This window comes from Echiichthys vipera (assembly GCF_963691815.1).
Source record: "Echiichthys vipera genome assembly, chromosome: 20".
NCBI classification, from domain to species: domain Eukaryota; kingdom Metazoa; phylum Chordata; class Actinopteri; order Perciformes; family Trachinidae; genus Echiichthys; species Echiichthys vipera.
The window spans coordinates 12,293,147-12,320,965 of NC_139845.1; the positions used below are offsets into that span (position 1 = coordinate 12,293,147).

Here is a 27,819-nt window from a genome sequence, read left to right on the forward strand (position 1 = left end):
GACGGGCACCTGAAATTGTGCCTTTTATCCGTAAATTTGGGTTACACCAACAGCAAATATCCTTTAGCAACATATTGTTTACTTTCTGAGCTTTGCCTGTTAGTACGTCATACACTTCGTTGATCTGATTGGTTGATTTGGCCCGTATATTGGTGATAGACAGATGGTTTATCCAATCAGCAACCAGTATTTTCGCCCCCTCCCAAAAGATCTCCAAACGAGAGTTCCCAGATGGATATGCTGAGCAAAAGCGAATCATGCGAATAAATCCATTTTTGCGGAGTCAGGCTAGCTCTCACTATCATCTATAACATCTCTCCATGATGACATCACACATTTGAGTTTAAGCACTCTAGGTTTTGGGATTTGGGAGAGAATTGTTCATCTTTAGATTGACCCAGGTCCCATCCTGGGTGTACCCAGCCTCACGCCCCATGTCAGCTGGGATCAGCTCCAGCCCCCGCATGTATGATTTTTTTGGGGGTGGCTCGGATCCCCTTTAAGATAAGTCTACTCATCGTAAGTCTGACAATAGAATTATCGATATTCTATGGCTCTTTGAGATCTGAATTAGACGGCTTGTTGAACAATGTCTTCTGTCACTCAGGAGTTTCTCTGAAAACTAACCAGGAGGACATCTTTACTTGTCTTAACTTGGGGTAAGATACTTTTAACACTCAGCTTGTATCAAAAGCTGAGGGGGTGAAGTTTGAAAGATGAGGATGTTTATCAGGCAGCAAGGGTCAAATAAAATATGCTATTTATCAGCATTATGAGAAGTGTTTTTGAAATGTTTTTTTTAAAGTCAGGATATCTCAGCCTCCAACCCTACCCCTGTCTTGAAGCCATGGGCGTATTAGGAGACAATGGGCCCCTGGGCACAAACATGTAAGAGGTCCCCCACTCTGTCTAGGAACAAGAAGGAACAAGACATCCAAATTCAAAGAGTCAACTTTTAGCTTTTTGTAATCAATTTGGGTCTTTTTGTTTATGGTCTTTGTGCAATTATTTTTAGACCGCCTTATAATGCGGTGTGCCTTATACTGTATATGAAAAAAGGTTTCAAAATAAGCCATTCATTGAAGGTGCGCCTTAAAATGTGGTGCGCCCTATAGTGCGGAGAATACGGTAGGTTTATTAATGTTTTCAGACATTTTAATGAGTAAAAATTGGTTGAGATTCTCAATGTTGGCACACTGTACAGATTTATAATAATATTATGATTTACAAAAAACCTGAAAGAAGTGTGTCGTTTGCTATAATCATGGAAAAATATAGCAGCAGTGGGAATTCGGTACACTTTCAATTTATTCATTTCAATGAACTGCTCGCCTCATCTCCAATCTGTATGTCAATTCACAACAGGTCATTTACCAAACATGCAAATTTGCCTACAGATAAGCAAACAATTCAACAGATAAGTTTCCAATAATAAATGAATAATGAACATCTTGGGGCCCAGATATTTCAAGGGTATTCCTATAATTGATTTGAACCAATCTATATTCCTTTCCAGGAAACTTTTGTCAAGACCCGTAAAATAAAATGTTACTTACTTAGCCATTTTTTGTACGTGTATAATTTTTCCCATGTTTTCAAAAGAATTCCCAGAAAGATGTTAAACTGGCAAAATAGGAGAAGACCCCGATATCAGTGTCTGACAACATAATAAAAGGAATGGGAACTGAAAATTTTAATATCAAGCAAGTGAAATAATATTTTAAATCAACCTTTTCCAATAATAGGCAAAATAAATCAACCATTTTAAACTGACAGGGTGGCATCTTTAATCAATGTATTGTTGACAATATACCAAGTAATGTTAGTTAAACTATCAGTCGTGTTGGGAGATAATTTGGGATAACCAACATATACATACGAGTAAAACAACAACAACATAAAGGAAAAAAAGGTATTCACAAACAGTTTGTCATCCATTTCACACACACACACACACACACAGAGTTCAGGTAAGCAGGTTTGGATATTCTTCTGTTGGTACAAAAACAAAAAAAAATATTATCAAGTGTGGTCGTCTCCCTAACCTGCCTCTCTGCTTTCAGTCAAACTACTTCTTGTATGTACAAGTGAGAAGGCAGTATGGCCGCATAATTCGTAAATATTGATATTTACGTCAATATTTCTGGCATTTTTTTTCTCCTTTGTCATACAAAACAATATTTCTCTGAGGTAAGAACCGAGACAGTATCAAAATAGTAAAATCAGAATTCTACTAAAATGCACTCCATAATTGGAAAAGAATAGCGACTGTGTTGTTACTCCAGAAGTGGATAACAAGTGATTTGACAGATTACAGTGGTGGTGACAACAACAAAAAAACAGTAGGGAAATAAAGAAAACAGTGTGAAACAGCTGTGTTGTTTCCCTGCTCGGTTGAGCCAGACGCGAGAAATGGGGAGCCAGTGACATCACAGGTTTCTTCAAGATCTTTTCTAAAAAAAAAAAAAGGATTCACAGAAAACTAGCAGTCTAAGAGGTCTGATAGTGACTTGGGAGCAAACACTCCCTAGGAGAGAATATGTGAAGGTATGAATGTAAAGCAGTTAAATGTCTGAAAAGGGGGTGCAAGCAAAGCATAAACTATTACGCTGAAAAACAGCAAATTGCGGCCAAACTTGGGGATAATTTCACCATTGGCGGCAAATTGTGGCCAGAGAATACACGCAGCCAATCAGTAAACAAGAGTCCTGTGACTCCTGCAACATATTTATCGTGGCCTGCTGTTCACTAAAGCTCGGTGTGTTTTGCAGGGTACCCTGGAGTTTTAAAACAAGACAGTCTACAGCTGTGCTTGCATATATTGATATGATATTTAAATTTGACATTTACCACGTTGACCATCTTAGTTTACCACCTTAGCATGCTAATATTTGCTAATTAGCACCAAATTTAAAATACAGTTGAAGTTGTCGTGAATGACGTTAATTTTGCGGGTGTTCAGTAATAAAACAACTTATTAGATACATTAGAATTTAGATAGGTGGGAGGAATGCTGTCCACTGCACAACCTGAACAATTCAGGGCAGATGCTAGATCGTAACCACAAAACGAGTCACTGAACGCATTTTGCTTTTACACAAATGTCAAAACTTAAATCCGCCGATTGCTAATGTTAGCTATGAAGGGTTAGGGTTATATTAAAAGACAGGGTTAGTGTTGTTTCGTTACTTACAAGGTAATAACTTATAAGTTAAAAAATGTTGGTGTGGTGATGCCTGTGCAGTATGCTTGTGTCAAATATTTTGTTTCTGGTATTAAACTATTTGTTTCCTGTGATATCACCAGCTCCTAGCTCTGCAACGGAATAATCCCTTCACTCTGAAAGGGCCAACTCAGCGATGTGACTAAAAACACCTGCAAACAGGAGTCACACTTCCTTGGGATGATCTCAATGGCAAGATAATTAACTCCAAAAAGGCATTTTCAGCAAGATCCCATTTATACCTGGGCAATGAATCCAAACATCACTGGGCACATTTACACTTTCCCAGAAACACCCCTGTTCAAGTTCCCCTGCTGTTCACGAGTTAAGGCAGTGACACCGAGGGCAATGCTGGGCCAAACAGCAACTGTGTGCACCATCAACTGCCAAAGCATAGCCAGTACATTGCTGTCAGAAAGTTATTCCTGCTCCTGAGTCCCACTTTTCTGCCTTTTGACTGCTTTTTATATTGCCCAAAGGGGAAAACACACTCACTTCTGTATGGTCACCTGTCTGTCACAACGCTGTGTATCCTTTCAGAATAAAAGTCCGGCAAAGTATATGGAAGAGTGTTCTCTATTCCCCTGATCAACAAGCACATTTGCATAAAAGGAATATTACACAATCCTTTAAAGGAAGAAAATCTCAGTGTGACACACACACACACACACACGCACGCACACACACACACGCACACACACGCAAACACACAGCAGAATCCACTTTTAACACACATTTCAGCCCAGGAGCTACATAATCGTTCATGAACACATAATGTAGTTAGCTCTTCATTCCAGTGAAGACAATTTCTGTGATGCATTTGTTTTTTTTCGTTTTTTACATCAACTCATGGTCTTACACAGCAAAGACCAGAGCATTCACCATTGTGAAGACCCAATCCAAATCTTTAATATCATTTTGCCAATTTAGTTTGTAAAGATTTGGGGCTTTGACTAAATACTGGAATTACAATTGGAAAATGTGCTTCTCTTAATTCATTCATTATTTTCACAAATACTGGAGTTAAAGTCCTCCCTTCTTAAACAGAATTACTGATTTTGTGGTATGAATGGACCTTCATGATGTGAATGCTCTGTGGCCAACATAATGGGAAATAGATGATCATTTATATACCTTCAGAGATGCACCCATAACATTTCATTTGGCGGCGTAAGAGTACAACATATTCAGGTAGTACTTGATAGATGTTGGCCTTTTATCAGTTGGGCCGTAACTACTGATTTAAAAAAAAAAAAAAAAAAGAAAAAAATGTGGAAAATGAATTCCTTTATTACCCATAATTCTAAGTGTCTTCTGTTTCCAGGTAGAAGCTGCTTTCAATGTTATCGGTGCACCGTTATACCATGATCATCGTTTTCTTCCTTTACATAAAAGACAAAGCTAAGTAGATTCAGACATGTATTTTTCTAAACAGTTCTTTACACAAAACACGGGGCGCGGTCATTGTTGTGGGTGAGGCTTCATATTTCTATCATTATCTTTCTCGCTTCGACTCACCATGGGTTCACTCCGCATGTAGCTGCCAGGAACTCGTTCACGATCATCTTATTTGTGTCAGCATGGAAAAGTCTGCCGACACATTGCCTATCAGCAGCTAATCACATTATTAGGTAACAATATGTCTAACCTGTCAGTGCAACATGCCGAAGTTCAATTTGTGAGCAGTGGCACATGGGAGTGAACTCATCATTAATGGCCATAATGGCGACTTCTGTCCCTCTAAATGTCCCACTCGTGGGGTGTTTGCCGTTCGTCAGCGGTGTGTGATTTCCAAATCCTCCCCCACTCCGTTGGAGAATAAACAACTGCGTTTTGGAGGGTGAAGATCTGTGAATTTTAAGGGGGTCTCAGGTTTTTTTTAGGAACATTTCTGGGGGATTCTCAAGCTTTGGGGGGGGGGGGGGGGGGGGTTTATTAGCAGTGCACACCACCTCCATTTTCTGATGTGGGGCACCAGAGGCCAAAAGGTGAAGGGCTGAGGGGAGGTGGTTTGGGGATAGGGTGGAGGGCGGGAGTTTAGTAGTACTACACTCAGTGCAACACTACTTCAAGATCGCTCTCTTTGATTTGAGCGTTTTCTCTGACTTCGTCAAATGTGTACGTCTTCACAATCTGCCCGTTCCGAAAGACTGTGTGCAGCAGGTCCTGGGGATGAATAAGAAACAAAAAAATGTTAAGGTGAGAGAAGACGCAGGTCAGGGTTATTGTCTTTTTGCCAAATATTTATACGTGTCTGCAGGCAGACTGAACTCACCACGCCATACTCCTCCAGGTCGCCCTTGCCCTCCTCCAGGGTAACAAAGTCACCGCTCTGGGTCCGGTGCAGAGACAGGCGCCCTTTCTTTGACCGTTTGTTGGGGTCCGCAACTGGGTCCTTGAACACATTCACCTTTTTCCACCACACACAAAAATTAAACAACATTTTAAACATTAGAGGAATTTCAAATCATGAGTTTAAGCAAAATTCTGTAATGATTTATCAATGCCTGCGTCATATACGTCTCATTTTACGGTAGAAGAATGACACTGGAAAACGACAAAATGCACAGCTAATTTAGTGTATTAAAAGACATTCAACCCTTAAGGTGCGTTCACACTGTGGACAACAGAAGCGACAAATGCAACAGGATTACATACAAAGTCAATGGTACAGACGCGACTTCAAGGCGCGCAACAAGTTAGGCGTGTTTTGCGTGACAAGTTGGATGGGATTTCACTTCAAACGGGTCAAATGTGTCCAACTGGCGAGTTGAAAATAACTTTTAAGGCGTGTTGCGTGACAATGTGGTGCGTCAGCCAATCAGTGTTGAGACTGCGGTAAGCGTCATCAAGTTCTCCATGATTACATCCAGGGGATCACCACAGCCGCCATTGTTGCAGTCCTTCACTGGATCAGGGAAACCGGACTGTTCCTATGGTTATATTAAAATAATGGATATAACTCTGACCTGTGGATGGCAGCAACGTGCCTTTAGTCATGTAGTCTCCCAGAAATCCCGAAGGAGAAAGCCGTCTTTGGAGGTTAAATGACTGACGGTCTGTTCTCACTAAAACACAACGGCTCTTTTAAGAACCACACACTTCATCTTGGAGCTCATTCCTGTTCTTTTAGAAGCATTCAGACCTGGTTAGCACTAGCATAACTACTTAGCACAACATGGCTGAGCTTAAGGTGGCTACTCGCTAACTGCCCGTCGCTCCAAACGTGTCGCTTGATCATATAATGATAAATATGATCACGCGACACATTGCTCGCGCTTTGTTGCTTCTGTCGCGGCCCGGTGTGAACCCACCTTTAGGATTGAGAATGTGCTCTTTTTATTGTAAGTTCAAAAAACAAACACTATGAAACATATATATATTTGTTTTTTGGCATGTCTACAGACTCTGTAAATACAAGAACTTGTCAATTATTACATTACTCACTATGTAATTACCATAACTTAAAAAATGGTCAACAAAACATATTCTGTACATTCTAATGAATCGGTACACACCCCCAGTCCGTTAGTGACCACGTAGCTGCATTTGAAGCAGCAGTTGAGCAGATCTCTGGTCAGTTTCTGCAGCAGAGCCCCTCCAGACCCAAAGGAAATGTTCTCGATGGACCACTTGTGTTGCTTCATACCCTCCACTATCTGGGGTAAAACACACACACACAGTAACATTATGTAACAGATACAACCTATCGTTATGGTACAGTTGTGTATCCTGGTTTAAACATCTGTCCTGTTGTGATCTGACCACAAGCAGACAGCTCTAGGTACAGGTATGAATGTGCTCAGGACGCTAATACACATCAGAATAGTCTATAGATCAGACATTTTAGGGACATAAACACATGACAAACACATTTTTGAGTGGAGGAGGACTTTAAAACCCGGTGAAAACAGTCTCTATACCTCTTGCAGTGTGTTGATATCAACTCCGTCTCCTTGTATGACTCTGATGTAAGGAGGAAGAACTTTAAAACCTTTGGAGTTCTCTGTCGGGGGAAACTTCTTACCCAGGATCTCCAAAACCTGACAGAAGTAAAAGAAGAGAGGGAGTGGCACATAAGAGAGAGAAGTTAGTGTCATGGCTTGTTTTAAGATCCTAGTCAAAAGGCAAGCTTGTCCACGTGACCAAACCTTCAAAACAGTATCAAGAGGGTTTCCTGAGTCTGGTCGGACAATCAGCGGGGCGTCCGCGCTGCGCGTCACTATCAGCTCCCGGAGGTCTTCTCCCCAGATCTTCTCACAGGCGTTGTAGATGTCGTAGCTGTCGCTGACGATGGATACGGGCACATTGGAAAACTGCTTGATGATGTGCTCAAAGGCATCTTTTTCATGGTCCTTCCCCCACGCTGTGATGGTACTGCAGACAGAACAGAAGATCAGTCATTATTCTTTGTCCGTTGGTTATTTTTCTTCAACGCATTTTGGACAACTTATGAGGTTGGCCTCGAATGATGTGACTTGACATGAACAAATAAAGTAATAAATGGATGGAGACAATTTCCCACCACTGATTCTAAACATATAGAAGGATATAGGAAGTGAGAGGCATTTAGATTAGTTATCTTACTGGAAGAAAGACTATGGGAGAAAAAGAGAAATCAAATAAAGGACACGCATAGTCCCCACCGTTGATATAAAAGACGGTCACAAGACATTCATCAAATGCTAATGCCACAGATCTTCCAGAAGAGGGCAGTGCACTCCAGGTTTTAGTCTTGAATAAAACCAGACCTAGGCTTATCCTAAAATTGAAACAAGTCTGCTGTAGCCAATCTTAGATGCTTTCCTTTTCAATGTGAAACCAATTCCGTTTAGTTAACCTCAGCTACTTGGCACTCAAGATTTAAACAAACTAAGAGAGATTATATATCTCTGAATACTATTTGACACGAACAACAGACTTGTTCTAGACTGTATTGCACACTCGGTGTGCGCAATACCCGGAAGCAATCGGGGAGTTGCACGCACGGGACAAGATTTCAACGATGCAAGCTAAGGCAATCAACAAGGCTATACACACAAGTACACAACTATGCCCTGCAGAATCCACACAGCACACTCACCTCCCTCTGTCTAACCTGACACACACACACACACACTTGAACCTGACACACGCTATGTCACAATTCAGCCACAGCAAACGTGCGCCTCTGCTACATTCTCATTGTTATTCTAATTCAGCTTTTTAATGAATCCAAAGTTAGCAAGTCATGAACTTTGCTTTCTCTTTGGCATATTTCCCCAACTTGATGCGTACTGAGAGCTTGTTTTTCACCGTGTGTAACTGTAAAGTCAAAGTAGAAAAACCGTCTGCTGCTTTACAGGTTATACAGGGTAAAGCCTGACCTTAAGGCTTCTAAACGACACATTTGCATTGGCAACTATTGGCATAAGTGCCACACATGGAAGAAGGCCTTACCAGAAACAACTACTTATTTAACGGCAATATAGGAAGAAACACCACAACATTATTCTGTATACTTATTCATGATCAAATTATTTTTTTAGTTTGAATGAATAGGCTACTGCTGGACACAAAAAAAAAAAGATGTTGCTGTTGAGGCTTTCAGCCGGTTCCCCTGCCTCTGATTCTGATTCCTTACAGAGCACATCTGATCATTAGTAGTCTTTGATTTCTCAGGGCATTTCTTTTACACTGAAGGTTTTGCACATAAGAGCTCTGAAGGTGACACACCTCTGCTCTAAAAACACGCGCCCATCTTTTCCCTTCTGCATCAGAATGAAAGTGGAATTTCACTGTGACTCCTCCCTCTGAGGTAGAAACCAAACAGACTCCAGGAGAGGGGGGCATTACATAATGGTTACTATGACAACTTCTGTCACCATTCCACAACGCACTGGTGCAGAGACGGCTGCACTAGAGCAGCAGTAACTGCCCCGGTGGCAAGGAAGAAGCGACTGTGTGCATGAGAGCAAAACAGAAAGAGATAAAAGAGTGTGTGTGTGTGTGTGTGTGTGTGTTTAGGGTAAATGAGTGCCATAAAACAACATCAGAGACATGTGAGAGGCCATGTGCGTCAGGGCAACAGCCGATAAAAACCTTCACCTCCAGCCAATCATAGCCCCATTCATAAACTGAGATGGATGAAGCAGATAATTAGTGCGAGGGGGACCAAGCTGTAGGAAACAAATAAACACCAACCTTAGCCAAATGATGAGAACATTTTCACTCTGGTTGGTAGATTGAGCTTTGGCAGATAACCAACTGTCATTTGAAACAAGTTTTTTAGTTTGGAAAATCAATGCCTCATGTTTGCTCCCAGACTTGGCTCTTAGCCAAAACTACGGACTATCTTAGTGGAGAGATAATGTACAGAGACGTGCCAACCATACTTGTACTTTCTGGGAATATATAAATATGTGGCTTATGTTGACCATTAGCACTGCCAGTGGCTAAATGTTATGCATAAAAGTTTCTGCAATCTCTGCACATCTCTTAAATGTAAGAGTATTGGGCATGTTGGCAGTGCCCCACATACATCACAGTGGAATTTCCCCTATAACTTCTGGAAAAGCCAGGAATCATATAACTAAGCACTCTCCAGGCAGGCAGGAAAAAAGTCTCATAGTAAGCAACATAAATAAATAAATAAGAAATACATAAATAAAATACTGAGAAAGGTGTGCGTGTGTGTGTGTACCTGTGCTCTGCAGCAGGCACTGAGAAGCCTGGCACAGGGTCTTTGGTGCCGTAGTACTTCTTAATGACTCCGATGCCGGCGACTGTGTCTGTGCCCTTGAAGTTGACCAGATGGGCAGAGGCCCCGATGCCCGCAGTCTGCAAATAGGAGGGAGATGATGTCATGGGAAATAAACAATTAACAGCAAAGATCTCCCATAATATCTTTCTTGTAATTTTGTTTTAATTCACTGTTTTTTCTTCTCGTTTTTACTTTTCACCGTTTGTATGCCTCTTAACACGTGTCTTAACAGCATGCAAGCGCCCGGCTACTGCGTTCACACTTATTCTCAGAATGTGTGGAACAAGCTGTTAAATATGACCCTGAAAGGTACACTTCCTGTGCATTGGTGTCCCAATGTGTTTCACAAGGAGCCAGCGGCATCACTTTGCAGAAACGGGGCATTCGACAAAATGTTCAGCTCACAACGGCGTGCCACATCTCATCAGTGAACATTCATATAGAAAACAATGCAATCAAACTGATTTTATTGCTGATACTCGCTTGCGTTGCATGCTGTTAGGACACTCTGTAAGGTAGAAAGAAAACATTGAAAGGTTTCATATCATGATCATTTTCAGGTCTCAGGTCAGCCTTTTGCCGTCTAACCGCATCTGTGCTCTCAGAGTCTCTGTACGGTCATCACAGCCGGGGAATGGCTGTATAGTTGTGACCTCACAAGTGTGCAGAAGTCCTGATGGCTCGTTTAAAAGGCACAGTTTCTGATTACAGGCTGTTTGCATTTCTAAAGTAGTAAAGTAGTTTTTCTGCAGCTTTGAACTGCTGCTTAGTGCTGTGTTACTGTATAAAGTTTTTCCTTACTACACACTATTGAGTGTAATATTTATTTCCATGCCAATGTATCAAAGTCTATCCCATGATGAAGACTGTTGAAAGATCTCACTATTTTGTCAAACTACTGTTTCCATGGTCAGGAATCAATTTTACGAGCTAAGTTTTCAGTTTGTAAAAAAACAAACAAATAAACAAAATGTTTTAGGTGTAAGACTGCACCTAAACAATATCTACGGTATTGTGGAGAAGTGTACCTCTTGCGAGGAGACGCCCCTGTAGCCAAAATCATTACGCTAGTCCCTCCAAGTTCCCAGAAGTCTCCCGGAGGTAGTTGGCGAGGATCTTCTTCTGCTCCCTGGAGTTGGTTGCCACAGTGATTGGGTACCAGATCTGAACCAGAATGGTCTGATGGAGGGAAGAAAGACAGTCAAGCAGACAGTTAAGTGTCAGAATGTTGCATAGCAAAGGTTAAGGCTGAGCCGTTTAAAGAAAAAGTTCTACGTTAACGTTTTATCTAAGTTGAACAAAAGCAACAGTGAACCGAATAATGGATGTCTGGTTCAGTCACCCTGCTGTCCCAGTATCCAACTGGTATTAAAACGCAAAACTAACAGGCTCAGAGGGATCAAAAGGGGTGGCTCATTCACACAAGACAAACTCCATTCCTTGATGCCTCATGTAAACTCTGGACCAGAGAAACAGATTTCAATGTCAACACAAGTGGCTTATCTGTACTCACCACCACCTGGGAAATTTCATGAAAACACATTTCTACAATCATAAGTGTAGAGTACGTGTATGTGTATGAAGGTGTGTCCGTCTATGTTTCTGTAGGGTGACATTTCCCACAATCATTTTGTTTAAGTAGGTGTCAAATTCAAAACACAATCAGGGTGGATTAAATAATAAATCACAACCACACTCTTCCTAGAAAACTAAATCTAATATGGCAACTGACCACTGGGTCATACTACGACACAAAGCCATATTATGATGCAATGACACACTGTGCAACATTGTACAGCTTATAGGAAGCTGTGTGTGTATAATAGCAATGATGACAAAGTACAAGTGTGTCACACCTCATTCGCAGCAGATAAAGAGAGCAAGCATGGCAAAAATTCAAAACACCAGGGTGTACAGCCATCTTCCCTCCCCCACAGTGATTTTAAAGATATTAGTGCCTGACCAAGTCATTGGATTGCACAAGAGGCATTCCATGAATCCTGATACATTGAGAATAGTATACACTGGGACTTCAAACTATACATATAGCATTTCATTTAATTACATTAACGGTAGTCATTTTTCTTAGATCGTTACAAACTTTGCATGGCGAAGATAAACATGTTTCCACAAACAACATTTGAGTTAAATTATGAATGGTCATCAGAAGAGGACAACAGGAAGGAGAGCAGCCTGGATACTTCAGTGCAGGTCCAGGTGAGTTAAGTCATTGGAATCACACATGCCACCAAAGCGTCTTACGACAGACTTTTATTTCACTGGTTGCACTATAAATGGAAATTAAATACAGAAGTAGCTGGCCTGCAGTCCCTCAAGTACGTAACACTTGAGGGAGTGCTGTTGAACTGAATATCCTCACGGCTGTGATTATCTTCGGCACGAGGCCATGATGATATTCAGTACAACAGCACTCCCTCAAGTGTGATGTTAGTTATATCAAGAAAACAAACACATTTTTCCAAAATTCCAGCTTTAATTCCTCACCTGACTGTGCCTTGTAATGGTATGCAGTGTGTGTTTTCATCCTATAACCCTGAGTGGGTCACATGCCTCCTCACACTAATCATAATCTAAACCATAATATGGACTCATGTGACTGCCAGACCAAGGCCGACACACACACACACACACACACACACACACACACACACACACACACACACACACACACACACACACACACACACACACACACACACACACACACACACACACACACACACACACACACACACACACACACACACACACACACACACACACACACACACACACACACACACACACACACACACACACACACACACACACACACACACACACACACACACACACACACACACACACACACACACACACACACACACACACACACACACACACACACACACACACACACACACACACACACACACACACACACACACACACATTTTCATGACGAATCCACATACATTTAACTTGATATATAACACTGCATATTTTCCCCGCCTACTGTAATTTGTTGTAGTTCCTATTTCTCCTGAGATCTATTTACATTTCATGACTTGAAATCAAAACAAATCTTACTGTTTTTTTTTTTAAATAAATCGATTGAAGAGGTTTGTGACATTTCCATGACATAAAATACAGTATGTGATCATTGTGTGACAGTTTCTCATGGGTGATTTCTCTAATGGTTACATGTAAATGGGGAAGCAGTATGGTAAAAAGAACACTCGGGAGGAATGTGTGCACACAAACGTGCCAACATAACTTCTCGGTCAACGTCCCGAAACAAAATGGAGGGAGATTAGGAATGAGAGAAGGTGGTGTGAATAAGTCAGGGAAACCGAGAGCCATGATATCTACAAATACATTGTTTTAAAAAAAATAAAAAGCAAGAAAATGAAAGCGAAATGAAAGCGAAAGAAGAACGGACAGCAAGGGTAAATGGGAACAGCCCAAGGACACCAGGCTGAACGCTATGGCTTATATTACATGAACTGTGAAGAATGACTGTGTGTGTGTGTGTGTGTGTGTGTGTGTGTGTGTGTGTGTGTGTGTGTGTGTGTGTGTGTGTGTGTGTGTGTGTGTGTGTGTGTGTGTGTGTGTGTGTGTGTGTGTGTGTGTGTGTGTGTGTGTGTGTGTGTGTGTGTGTGTGTGTGTGTGTGTGTATTTATATCAACGGTGGGGACTATGCGTGTCCAAATTTTATCAGACCAGTGTGTGTGTGTGTGTGTGTGTGTGTATGCTTGTTGTGACTCTGCTCTAAGCTGTGGGTGACCTCCGTCTAAGCACTCCTCCCTTTCATTGGTTAGTGTTCATTATAGTTTAGTGTATGTGGGTTAAAATATAGATCTGAATGTATAATTAAGTCCACATTCAGGAAACACTGGACTTGCAAAACCTTGCTGAGACACTTTTGTAAAAAAGACAGACATATACCTAATCAAACACAAATTTGTAATTACTCAAAGATGTGTAAGACTGTAAGACCTTCCCAAATGTTCCTTTGTACAGAACTTCAAAAGCTTTCTTTTTGCATCAATAGATTAAAACAAAGAAAACTTGTTTCTTTTTAATCATCTTCTAATGATGATTCATTGGTGGCAGAGGTGAAACACGATATTTATGAATGGATCTGACAACGGGAAGGAAAAAAAGAGAGGAGGCAATTACAGAGACGGAGAGACGGAGTGAAGAGATTTCTCATGGTAAATGAATTTAGTTCTGCGGAGTCACTGAGGACAGTCTGTTCATGCAGCATTAAGTTCATGAGATCTTCCTCATGTCACGGAGGACACACGGTGCATTAGCTCAACGTCATAAATGCAGCACTGAGGAGGCTGCATTAGAAGCCAGACTATTTTACTTTCACTGGGCCTTGTCTCATTTGAGCTCCTGTCTCTTTAAAGCTAAAGTAGGTAACGCTCTATACATTTTTTTTTAGTGAAAGTGAAAGTGAAAGTTTTTCTTATATTAGCTGACTTTGTCACTATATCCTAACAGCAATATGAGACTAAATCTGTGAATGAACCTCTGCCTCCACCTCTCCCTGGGTGCTTCTAATGTTATCTGAAAGACGCTGTCACTTAGAAACTGGGCAGTGTCGATCAAATGTGAATTAGGATTCTTCTTGGTTATTGTATTGCCTATTTCTCACATAAACTGTTTTCAGACACACATTTTGGTGTACTATTTAGCCGTTAAGGCTTTCACAAGCAGTTACTCTCACTGCGTCAGAGACTGCTCAGCTCTTATTGGCTGTCTTAGGGCGGTCGTGGTGGAGTCTAGCAGATGCCATTAGCAGCAGAAGGTGGAGGAAGAGGTACGTGTCTTTTACACAGATTGTTTGTCTCAAAGTGCTGTCAGGATACAGTGACAATGTCAGCAGATATGAAAAAACACTTAGAATGTTACCAACTTCGGCTTGAAGACCCTTCCTAATGAAGCCCAACCTGCACCGATCGGGACCAGTTGTTGGAATATGAGGAAGTACAATTCCAGTCATGTCATAAACTGCAACAAAGTAGCTGCTGTATTTACTTTTCTCTCTGACACTGTCTTAAAGGTAATTCAAATGCAAAGTGAATACACTTTACATTATCTACATAGTTCAGAAAAACAGGACATTGGTCAGGTGAAAGGGGTTGATTCAGGACTTAAATCTTCTGTTAACTACAAAAACACCAGACAAGGCTGTGCCTGCAGAACCTGATGCTGCAGTTACAGTCTCTGAGCAGCGACTAAGCAATAAATCATGACAGGGCTGTAACTTTATGAGATTTAATGAGAGATAAGAGGTGTCCCTGGCGGTGCTGCCAAGCTAAATAGTTTATATAGCTTTAATAAAAAACTGCTAAATCAACATTGTAATTAAAAGGACATAAAGGTTGCCAATAGATAGAGATTAAGTCTTACTAATATGCCTAGCCAGGTAGTTTTCAAAGCAATATGAGAGGCACGTTAAAATCTAAACTGTCATACGACGGCACAGGGGGGAGAAAGTTAACAGCTTTTAACTTATAAAAAAAGATAATCCATCTGAGGTCCCGACGTGCAGACTTTTGGTCCAGCTCAAAAAAGAAAACATTTGCGACGATGCAGTCAACAGCATCTTTGAACCCTCTCATTAAATAATACACTTGCGTCATGTCAGGACGCACAGGAATTGACCTGCCATCCATTCAGTGCCCAGAGAACAAACAAAACAAACCTACCTCCACCCAGTTGGTGAGCCAGTAGCATTCAGGGTCTGTGCTCTCCACTGTGAACAGAACATTGCCTCGAGGAATGACACTCCCCTCTGGCACTGCCTTGATTTCAATTGGCAGGTGTCCCTTGTATTTCTGTAACACACACACACACACACATTTAAAACATATCCCCATTCAGTAGCAGATTTACACTATGAAAGTTTCTTCTCTGTGGCTTGTACTGTTACTTTATTGAGATGAGACAAAAGGTGACACATATTTGGAGGCGATACAGTTTCTGGTGAGATTCAACCTTCAGAAATGTGCTTCACAGCTGGGTGCAATGTGGCACTGAGCTTATGCTAAATATACACATACAGAACTCCTGCATTTCAAACCTGGTCTCAAGTAAATGTTGCGTTGCATTTCATAATGGAAACTAGAATCACTGTCTTGGTAAGTATTGAGCAGATTTTTTGTTGAAACGTTGCTGCTTAACACATATCTTCAACGCGGCAGAACAAGAAGATCTATACAATCAGCAACGTTTTGAGATGTGTTGTCAATTCAGTATCTGACAAAATGTCTCCCCTACTGTTCCTGTGTCATGTCGTTGAATAATGAAAAGAAACATTTTTTCCACGAGAATATTCTGATTTCACAGTGAAGTAACATTTGTATGCTTGCTGCGGGCCTTTGTATGTGCTGGCTTATAGATGATCGACGTGACGCAAGTGATTTTTTAAAATAAACAAGATCGTTAGATTGAGAGCTGATTCAGCAATGTGGTAAGAGACAAGGGGCAAAATATAGGTTTATTAACACTTCTCCTCACTTGAGAAAATACTGTCAGTACGGAGCGCTGTGCTCTCTCCAAGGTGCTGAAATGTTACCTCTCAATAACCAGAAATAATGTATGCACACTTTCTTCACATTTCTTGCTGAATATAACTTTTATCTCAAGAAAGGTGACAAGTTACACCGTTCTCTCTTCCTATGCAAAAAACTAGTTCAAACATAGTTCATATTTTTCAAATTTTAGCGTGCAGGCTTTTATATCACAGCATGAAAAGTATTTTTTTCTTACGACTTTGCTATGGCCCAATGCGTTCTTTATGACTGATCAGATTGCAAGCTTTATTATGTGTGTTTATCAGGAACACACTGTATGTCCCGAGTGTGTGCGTGTCTGTCCGAGACAGACCTCTAGCCTAATAACAGAGAGAAGTTACCTTCATAATGTTTCATGTGCAAATATTAGCGTCCTGGCTCCTCTGTATACAGGTGTAATTACACCTGACACATGAGTCCTAACTCATAGCTTTTATTGACCTCAATAACTCCATTCCTTGAAAATAGTCTCTCATGAAATCGTCTCACAAATATGCATACAAGTAGTTTTGTACACCTGCAAAGTCTCTTACAGTCTCCTGTCTCTTACCTCCAAAATGTAATTCCAGCCCTTCTCATTAAAAACATCATCCTGGAAGTGTTCTCTGTATACCTCCTTTGCCTCCTGGATTTTTTCTGGGGTCACGACCTTTCCTGCAGACGAAAAAGGGAAAGAAAGAAGCAGCACAAGAAGATTCAGAAAGAGATGTTGGAGAAACTCTCAGTGATAGAGAGAAAGTGCTGGAATGCTACTCTACTGTCCACTGTTGTAATTCAATTAAAAGTAACCCCATGCATGCTGACAGAGCGTCTTTATTCAAAAAAACACACCAACCACCTCCTTGTCTCTCATTTCGAGTTTCTAGACTAGACTAGTGTCTAGTTGTACACAGCAAACCACAACAGGGAAAGATATGTACAAATGCAAGGTGGATATTTCAAAATGAACAGTGGGGAAACCGGTAGCCTGGCTCTGTCCAAAAGTAACAAAAGATCTGCCCACTTCAACTTCTTAAGCTAGGTTATACCAGGGCATGTGCACTGGACTCTTTGCTGGTTGCCTGGTTAATGTTTCTCCATTTTGTGTTTTCTTTTGCTATTTGAACAAGCAAGATGTGTTAATTAGTGACCTTTGAAAGTCCCATATTATGTTCATTTTCAGGTTCTAATTATATTTTGGGTTTCTACTGGAACATATTTATATGTTAAAGAAACACATTATTTTAGTTAGTTTTGGTGTCTCTGCACCATCATTGTAGCCAGAGAATGACTGTAACACAGTGTTCATATTTTCACAATATTTATAAAGCACTTTGAACTCCTTTATATAGAACTCTTGCTTTTAGCAATATGGGCCAGGCTAGCTGTTCTCGCTGTTTCCAGTCTGTGTACTAAGCTTAGCTAACTGGCTGTAGATTTACCATACAGACATGAGAGTTTGATCAGTTTTCTAATATAACTTTGAACTAAAAGCAAAACCTTTGACTTGATTTTTTTTCTTCAAAACACTTTGCTTTACAAAAAAATTCTCATTTACACTGATCACTAAAAGGCATGACTTGGCTTAACCAGTTATTTTTTATCACTGCAATACTTTCCATTTGGGAAGAATGAAAAACAAACTATTAAAAATGGCTTCCCTTTAAAATCATTTTTTTTTTAAACCTAATATGGAGGCTCTGCTTTCACTTTCACTATGACACTTCCTCGAAGAAAATCTTACGCACATTTTCTGCTGCCCCACTCCCTCAATGAAAGTACAGTTAGAGAAGGTTAAACTTCACTCCTAGCTAGAAGAATTGTGATACACACTTTTGGTTTCATAAGCTCGAGGATCAAGGATGCATCTCTAATAGTTGAGCTAATCACAAGAGCTCTGAGGGACGCTCTGCGCAGACAGCTGGTCTTTCTCCCTCATACGGTTAAAGAGCAGCTGTGCTTTTGTCTTCTCTCTCTCTCACTGTTCTCCCTGGCTCTCCATCTCCCCCGCACCTCTGCTACAGCACCATGAAATCCTCTTAAGAGACAGGAGGGAGATGTATTCTTTCTTGTGGTCTCTCTTGCCCTCTCTCATGCCTCTCTGGATCACACTGACCAACTGAAAACAACTACCTTAACAAACTTGAGTTAACTGGAGCATTAAATATATTATATGCATTATACTTTGCCCCATTTTCTTCTTCACATCTTGGCCTTGTGATATGCTCTGCACAGTCTAATCCATGTGAAGCACATTGTGACCTTCTTGTTTTTTTAAGTGTTGCTGCAGGCCACGACATAAAGCACCTGCCCTGCTGAAGTGTTCTCAAGCAATGCACTGACTCTTGAGCAGCTCCAGGCATGCATCTCCCCTGCACTAGTCTCACCCTGTCCTGGAGGGGGAGAGCAAAAAATAAAATGCTCCCACAGGAACCAATAATGCATCACAAAAGGTTTTAGGTATGTGCCCTGATTGCAAACTGAACCACTGGACAACGCTACTAATAAAATAGGCAGCTCCCACAGAATGAGAGTGAAAGCATCATGTGTGTAGTTGACTTCAATAAATTAAAGTAAAAGTTATGTAATCCAAGTAATGTAATGTTATCCTTATTTCATTTATTAAGTTGACAGGTGGCTTCATACGGCAAAAACGGCAAGTCAGGCCGTGTTTGAAGCTGCTTCTGGGTTGGAGGTTGGTGCTTCAGTGCTCAAGGGTGTTTTTATTCCCCTGCATACACAACACAAAACATGGGCACAGCATAATTAAATTCTAAGTCAGGACTTACCTTTTAAGTACTTGTGGAGGATGTACTGTAGGCCGTAGAAGACGGTTTTGTCATATTTGACTTTTCTGTTTTTGGTGGGATCGGCCCTCTTCTCACGGCACTCAAAGTAGGAGTACACTTTACTCGTGTTGGGGGGGTACTGTTTGTAATGTGTTACCTGCAGAGACAGAGTAAAGGAGTTGAGACATAATAGCATTGACCATTTACAATATATATACACAAACTGATTTGAAATAATAATAATTGCACATGCATGCACGTAAAAGGACTTTTCTGCTTCCAAACCCCAACAACACTCACTCACTCACTCACTCTAAAACTAATCATTATTGTTTGCTTTAACAAGAGCACATTCTTTACTTTGAGGTATTACAGTAAATGAGCTCTCTATGTTAACCATGAGACTTATTTATTAGCTGGTCAGGAGACTTAAATATGCACGTTTCATTCACGAGGTACAAATATCACACTTAAACCAGAATCACTGGTCATGTTGAACCCCCACCTCTCTACACACAAGATGAAGTCTATTCTCTGGACCATATATTTAGGTTTTAAGTAATCTGGTCTTGTGGACGGCTAAACAGCTTTCTAGAAGTTTCATAATGTAGACCTTTTCAGTGGAATTCTATTGCTAGGAAACAGCCTAGGTCCTTGTTAACTCCCTGTCAGATGATGCCATTCACATACACTGTAACTTTCATAATTTCCTTGCACTGCAACAGGAAATAAACTGAAAGCGTGAAATGAATTAGTAGAAAATGGTAGATACATATCAATGTTGAAACAGCTTTAAGATCACATAGCAAGTCTTGTTTTAAAAGGTCCCATATCACGCACAATTTCATCTTCATTCTTGCAATTGGGTTTTATTTTTCTTATACTTAGTATACTGGTATTCACGCTCTGTTTGAAACGCTCCAATTTAGTGAGTGTCTCTTTAAGCCCCCCTCCCAGAAAAACCCAGTGTGTTCTGATTGGTCAGTCTTCCACATCTGTGCTCTCTCCGTCATTGCAGCCGGGGAATGACTGCAACAGCACTGTAGCCACACTTTCTACCTAAATATAGTATAGTTGTGACATCGCAACTGTACAAAAGTTTTGACGGTTCGTTTACAAAGGCACAGTTTCTGAATACAGCTCACTACAAAATGAGACCTTTAAAATTGCAAGATAACATGGTGAAATGTTGATTTCAAATTTACACAACTACAAGTCTGATCACACACCCTGACCCTACACATTATATTTTCTGGTCTGAGAAGTTTTTAAGGATGCAAAGGCAACAATAAAACATATTCAAGCAAATCTAATTTTCATACTTGGAAATGAGGGAGTCTTAAAACCTTAAATAAACAAACAATACAGTACAGAATGTCACAACTGGAAAACGGAAAGTCAGACTTTTCTCTGACATACGTCTTCTTACTGTCATTAGGTAAATACCAGTTTCAGTGCTGTGTGTATTTCTAATGATCTGCTAATCTACTGTAAACTGACTGATACCTGAAATGACAGTGCAAAAAAGTGCTGTGAGACATGTCTAGGCATGTCACACAAACTGAAAGAATAAACTGTTTGAGAGGGACTAGATAGTGTAAGATGATGCCATGTGGTCATCAATTTACTCCCAAATGAGTCAAGAGAGTAAACTGGGGTATTTACGGGGAGATTTCCAAAAATATTTCCAACAAAATGATGGTAACAGCTACAGCTCCCTTATTTCTTTTGCAAACTGACATATGTGCGTTCAGACTGATTTGCTTTCAATATCCATACAAAATTACCTTTATTACCTTTTTACCTTTACCCTCAAAATTATTTAATGGCAATACATTTACAACCACAGGAGTCCGCAGATGTCAAGTACTCAATCTTGCTACAGTATGTTACTAAACAGCATTGAATATCAATGGGAAAATACCACAAGTCTTACCTCTGCCTTCAGGGAATATTACTACAAATGAAACAAGGAGTGGATCAGAACTAATAAAGTGATTAAGGCAGGTATTTTACCACGGAAAATAAACAGTGAATAAAGGTCACAGGCTTGTTGTTCATGTTACTACAACCATGGGAAGCGCTTTTATTTCTCGCTATCACATTACCTGGAACCACAGGTTTAAACTTGTGAAAATAAAGGCCAAAGGCTAGATCACAATCTAGAAAACCCAAACTCCTCGCCCTTCACAGTTTGTAAAGAGATAAATGTCAATGACCTACTCAGTTTCTTTGACCCCTGTCTGTCCTTTCCTCTGGGCTTTTCGAGGACTCAAAATAGAGTCAAGATACACAACATGACACTAGGCCCAATCACATGTGTGTTCACTGGCCCACATGCCATTGTATAAACACAAATACTGCTTTTAAGTCACATGCGCCTAACCGTTTGGTTTGTGAGGCACACTAGCCAGACGTCTTTGTGTACTCTCCAAAAATATTATTCACTTATTATCCGATATAATAGTATTAGGGGTTCAAACTCAACAGGGGTGGAAGAGGCATTTGTGGTTGTAAAGTTCCCTGAGGCTATGATTATCCTAGAGGTCACAAAAGCTCATTCTATACAATGAGGTCAAAATTGCCGGCGTCTTTCAGTTTATCGTTTTGGTTTTCCGACCCACAACGTCTTTGTTATGGTTAATTCTCAGTTATCATCAGCAAAACGTTATCTGGAAGACACTCTATATGCTTTAAATGAGAAACATCTGCATCTACAACTTTGATTTTTATCTCAATAATAAACCTGTAACCTGTAAACCTTAGTTATCAGGCCAGGGCTGTTACGGTGCGGGGGGCCCTTCCCAACTTCCGGCCCCCGTTTGATCTAAACTACAAGCCTATAGTGTTTCATGACATATCTTAAAGGTTGCAGTGCTATCCTGGTGATAAAATCTGTCCACAGACAGACAATAATTACATAAACATTGCATACATACAGTATTTAAACCTGGCAAAATACTAAAAAACACCTCTGTGGTAGTTTGCGCTACAGGAGGTGTCTCCACGTAACAATTTGGCCACGATTTAGCACACTGACCAATGACCATAGATGCTCCAGCCATATACTAGGTTTCAACCTAGTCTTGTTTTAGAGCAAAAAATGCCAAATATTTGCCAGTTTCAGCTTTTCTAAATGTTAGGAATTGATACTTTCCTTCTTGCGCATTATAGCTGTGGTTTCTGGACCGTTGCTCTGATAAAATCAGGCATTATCTTGGGTTGTGGTAAATTGTAACAGGAATTGTTTTTTTAACAAGTTGCAGGGATTTTATGGACTAAACGATTAATCAAGAAAATAAACTACAGACAAATCGATAATGAAAACAACAGTTAGTTGCAGCCCTAGACAACTTAAACAGTGAAAGTGACTATTGATTAAGGTTCAGTGTAATCTCTGATCTGATTTTCTCTGAAATACTAAACCAACCTCCTCCTTTTGTCTGCACTGTGACCAAATTAAATTATCGCTCAAATTAAGACAAATTGACTGAAATGCAGACACACAGCACAGTCAGTTGTTTGCCAGTCCGGCACACAGTTTGTTATTTTAAAAACATAAAATTGTTTCTCTGTGGCCGTTTTAGAATGTGCTATGCCTTGAACATGACGTGGTGGAAGCTCTTATGTAAAGAGTGAAAGGTTTAGAGACAAAAAAAGGTGCTGTGTGTCTCTCTCTCTACACTGCACTACATCTGAAGCATGCAGAAGCTGTTATAATGTTTAATAGGACCATCCCATTACCTAGGCTAAATGACTCAGGTACAACCCTCCGTCCGTCCATTCAACATTTTCCCCCACAAAATCTTCGACCCGTTCCTAGTTGCTCACTGTAATTCTCTCTGGATTTAAGGATCAGAAAAATGTTACGTAAATGTGGTCATAAGCCAACAAACTTGTGTCGCTTTAAAAATGTGCATGAACAATGATATGCCTGTACACCTCCACCCTGTAGTATGTTCAAATCTGACAGATCCTTCACATCAACAATGAACTCGTGCGTGTCTGCGTGTGTTCCCAGACAATAGGAAAGCTTGGCTTTTGGGATGGACTTCAATCCAAACAGACAAAACAGAAAGGCGTTCAGGTAACAGCTTGTTTTCACGTCCTGTGAACAAAGTGTATGTCTCTGGGGCTGGTTTCACAAAGATATTTTACACTGGTCTTTAGTGTTAGGCCAGTCTTACAGTAGTTTTGCTGCTTGATTAGTCATTTTAGACTATTTAAAGCCTAAAAGGGTTAGCCACTGCCCCAGGCCTACTGTAGACTAAGAGCTATGATATTCAGATGAATGTAGACGTCTATCTAAATTAGCAATTAGATCTCAGCCAAGTCTATCTTTGTGAAACCGGCACCACGTTGGACTGCAGGTCAGTCCAGTGCTTTACTGGTAATACCCCTTCTTAAAAGGTTATTGCACAGACGGGCCACTTTTGATTAAACAACAAGGCACAAACACATACACAGATGACGTGTGAGAATTTAGCATACTATGACACCTCAAGTTCTCAGACAATTGGGACTGGGACAAAGATAAACTTTGCCTTTGGCTTAGACCTAACTGCTAGTCAAGACTTTAGATAGACGTCTAAATTCACTTGAATAGCTCTTAGCCTGGGGGGCAGGTTGGCTAAGTTTTTAGGTTCAAAATAGTATAAAATAAAAAAGCATTGTTAATTGGTCTAACACTAAAGACCAGTATAAGATTTATTTGAATTACTGTTTGGTAAGCTAACTGTTTAGTTTACTTTAGTGTGACTCAAATGGCTGTTTAAAGAGACAATGACATCTTCAGGTATGACGACATGAAATTTGATCAGAACCACCATATTATTTTGTCTTTACCCCCATTTAGCTGCTTCTCTTTGGGACTTTAACTGTCTTGACATGACAAACTAAACACACATTTTTCAGCAATGTTCTGATTTAGATTGGACATGCACACCTGGTAGCTACCAAGAGCAAATGCAGCTTTCTTCTGTTTGACACTCTCATAAAAGAGCATTTGGGGAGAAGTGTCTTTCCTAAGGCACTATCAAAATCATTATTGTGAGATGAAGAAAAATATACTAGGCCTTCCCAATGTCTCTAAAGGGAAATAATACCAGCTATATGTTTTGATAAATCATTGTTCTTGAAATGACTTTTTGTAATAAGACTGCGACACCTCTAGGAGTCAACCGTTAACTCCCTTTTCCTTCCACTTCCCTTTGTAACCGCTCAAGGCTAGGCAAACGGGCAACCTTGACATTCTTTCTATGAGGTAGACAAGCTATAAATAAATCTTAAACATGAAATGAAACTAAAACCATTTCCAGAAAATAAAAACCGAAAGTGTAACTGCAAACCGAACCTAATAAACCTGTCCTACTGTACACGTTGATATACCTCATGTGAAAAGACCTCTGACCAAAACCTCACACATTCCAAGAGCCTGGCTGAGAATCAAAGAGAATAAATTAGCAGACACAGGTTCATTAAAATATACTTGTATATACTCTGTTAAAAGCTATTTTATAGAAATAAAGCATTATTCTAACTGTAACCCAGTTTGGGCTTGCAGCGCAATACAAAACCTTACTAATATTTGTGCACATGAGAAATGTGATAGTATATGTACAAATAGCCTAATAAAAGTAACCTTTGTTTTGATCAAGAATATACCGTAATACAGTAGTAATGAATGTGCATTTTTTACATCATGTCTGGAAGCACTACAGCATCTGTTCCCACATCTGTTGACATTACAGTGAGGACGTCCCATATGATTACAACACTTCTAAATGATAAAGCTTGCGGTTGGTTTATAAATGCTAATGTTTTAATGGGACTTCATAATTATAAATCGACTGTCATCGTTCCAGCCGTGGACACTTAATTATTTGTCACACATATTCTCTTGCCAGATCATGCACACATTTTTTATCAGTAATCCCAGCCTGAACCTTTCAGTTTTAATATTTATTGCTTGTATTTCGTCTGTCAAACTCAACCTCTTCTACTGTCTGTGACTCCCTTCCCCTTTTCTGTTGTTTTTCCTCATTAAATACATTTGATTTCATGTTATATTTTATACTTCATGGTCTTGACAGTGTGAACCATATGTTCTCCATCATACTGGGAAAGTTCCACATCCATAAATCGAAATGGAGTGGATCAAAAACCAAAACACTATTGCACCTCAAGACAAAAAAGCAATAAAAAGCACCAATATTCTAGAAAAACTGAATTTGATTTGAGCTTCTGCCAATGTGTAATTGTATCCGACTGTATGTCTCTTTTGCATCAATAAATAAAAAAGAAAATTGCCCTCATGTCCCATCAACACATCACTAAATACTCTCACATGACTGATGTACATGGCAACTTGCCTGGCAACCGTCCCAGCAACGACTTGCTACGTACGTGCGAGAATGAATTCCTGCAAAGTGCAGTTTGTTATCTATTGTTCGTTCTTATGGGAGTCCTGTACTCTGTTACAAAGTGTGCCGATGGTACTATGCATCACTTTGGACTCGGATAACCTCGCTCTGTCGCCCACGGTGCAAATACCACCTTTTTTAACTTTCGGTTCTGTTTTCCTCAAAGAGAGGCCACATTGTGCTAGTTAGCGCCATGCTGGCTAACATTAAAGAGCCAAGCCGGGCTCTTGAATGAGACTTTGTCCATGTGCAGTTCACCGGGGTATTCACACAGCACTTGCTAGCTAGTAGTGGCTAATATTAGCTTTTTTTTATATCTCAATCCCCTCTGCCTCCCTGTGAGCTAGCAAGCTAATATACAGCTAGCCTGATACCACTGTGAGTAGCCAAGAACTGGCTCCGCAATAACCATATTTAAGATGGAGTTAGCTAGTTCAAAGCTTTATGAATTTGGTACCCCATCTATGCTGCACCAGCCCTCTCCTCCTCTTCCCCCTGCTCGTTCGGCCTGCTGTGGACCGACGGAGACCGGCCACAGAGAGCAGTGTGATGGCCTTGGGACTGATGAGGAAACCACCTTGACTTTATCATTTTTCATTCATCAGCCGCTCCCCTCCACCCAGCCTGCCCCCCTACAGTGTGTACGGTACCTTGTATGAATCGGTCGCTAACAATATGTTGAAGTCGACGTCTCTGTGCTCCATCTTTTCCCCTCCTTGGTTGGTTATGAGTCAGTCGCAGCTGTCAGTGTAGTGCGTGCCGTGCTGCCGGGGATTCAAGCCTGGTAGTGTAGCCGGGTAAAGGGGGAAGGACGAGTTGAGGGGACCGGGCGGGGGAAGGGGCGGGCAGACCATCGTCACCAAAATTCCGGCATCTCTCGGCTATATTCGGTTCTACTCGGTCGAGTTTAAACCAAAGATCGTCTATACTCACAAAGATGATCACTTAAATGAAAGTGAGACACCCAAAGCTCAGTACGATTTCCCCCCATTTCTTCCAATCACAGACACCTTACAAACTAAATATTAAAACTTCATTATATTACTAGGCGCGGCTAATGCCTTCTTTTAAATGCATGACTTTTTATTTTCATTGACAAATAACATCATTTTTGGAGTTTACTTTATCCTCATGGAACACGTTTTTTTTTTATCTCAAAAGAAATATTTACAACTTTGAATTTTTTTTTTGACTAGACCAAAAAACACAAAAACCCATTAAGACATACTTATAACATAAGTCACAATAAAGAACGCTGGATCACACTACAACAAACATAAAGACAACAATATGACGAAAACATCCATGTCATCACAAATATCTTCATGAAGCTTTACAACCAAAAACCAATGATCATAATCAAGAGATCAAATAACAATATTTTTGTTCGATTTCTTTGCTTATCATTATTAATATTATTATTATACATATATTATATAACTTTGGACTTTAAAATATTCTAAACTAAACCAGTTGTAGATATTCAGTAAATTATTGACTATCTATATAAAACAAGTACAAAATATAGAATCATAACCCTTACAATATATGGACCGTACCAGAATTATTACATTTATTTTGAAACAATATTTATAACAACAACTTTCAAATTGTGTACCACAAGCTCTGACTTTGTAGGAAAATTAAGAACATATAAGAGAAGATAGGTATAGGCTTAGATAATAAACAGAGTTAACACTCTAAGGGAGCTGCTACGGCACCTTTGACTACGACATTTCCTACAACATGATGTAACAATGTTTACTGGGAAACAGCCCTGTGATAAAGTTAAGTACTCTTTCAGTTTCCTCTCAGAAGTGAGACTCTTATGGGCAGTACTTAAACTCAGCAGAAGGGGGCAGTGCTGGTCATCAAATGCTGGTATAATATCAGAAATTACACTAAAAGACTCATTTGGGTGTCTGTGTGTGCATACATAGTGTTTCAGCCAGGGTGTCGATATTTAAGCAGCGCCAGAGGAAACTTTTGTATTTTGATTAAATGTCTCGCCATACCTGATAAAAAAGCACTGCACAACAACAACACCAGGGTTTTCATTTATTATGGGAATTGC

General features: G+C 40.2%; 1 protein-coding gene across 1 annotated transcript; it reads right to left on the reverse strand.

The window, feature by feature from the left end:
* Positions 1 to 1,308: 1,308 nt before the first annotated feature.
* Positions 1,309 to 26,525, reverse strand: nampt1 (nicotinamide phosphoribosyltransferase 1). The gene is given in 12 exon segments (XM_083935231.1): positions 1,309 to 5,389; positions 5,499 to 5,633; positions 6,742 to 6,882; positions 7,147 to 7,266; positions 7,375 to 7,600; positions 9,906 to 10,042; positions 10,994 to 11,030; positions 11,032 to 11,144; positions 15,689 to 15,817; positions 17,106 to 17,209; positions 19,324 to 19,480; positions 26,396 to 26,525. Coding segments are annotated over 12 exon segments (1,467 nt in total). The 5' UTR covers positions 26,450 to 26,525; the 3' UTR covers positions 1,309 to 5,275.
* Between the last annotated feature and the right edge of the window lie 1,294 nt (positions 26,526 to 27,819).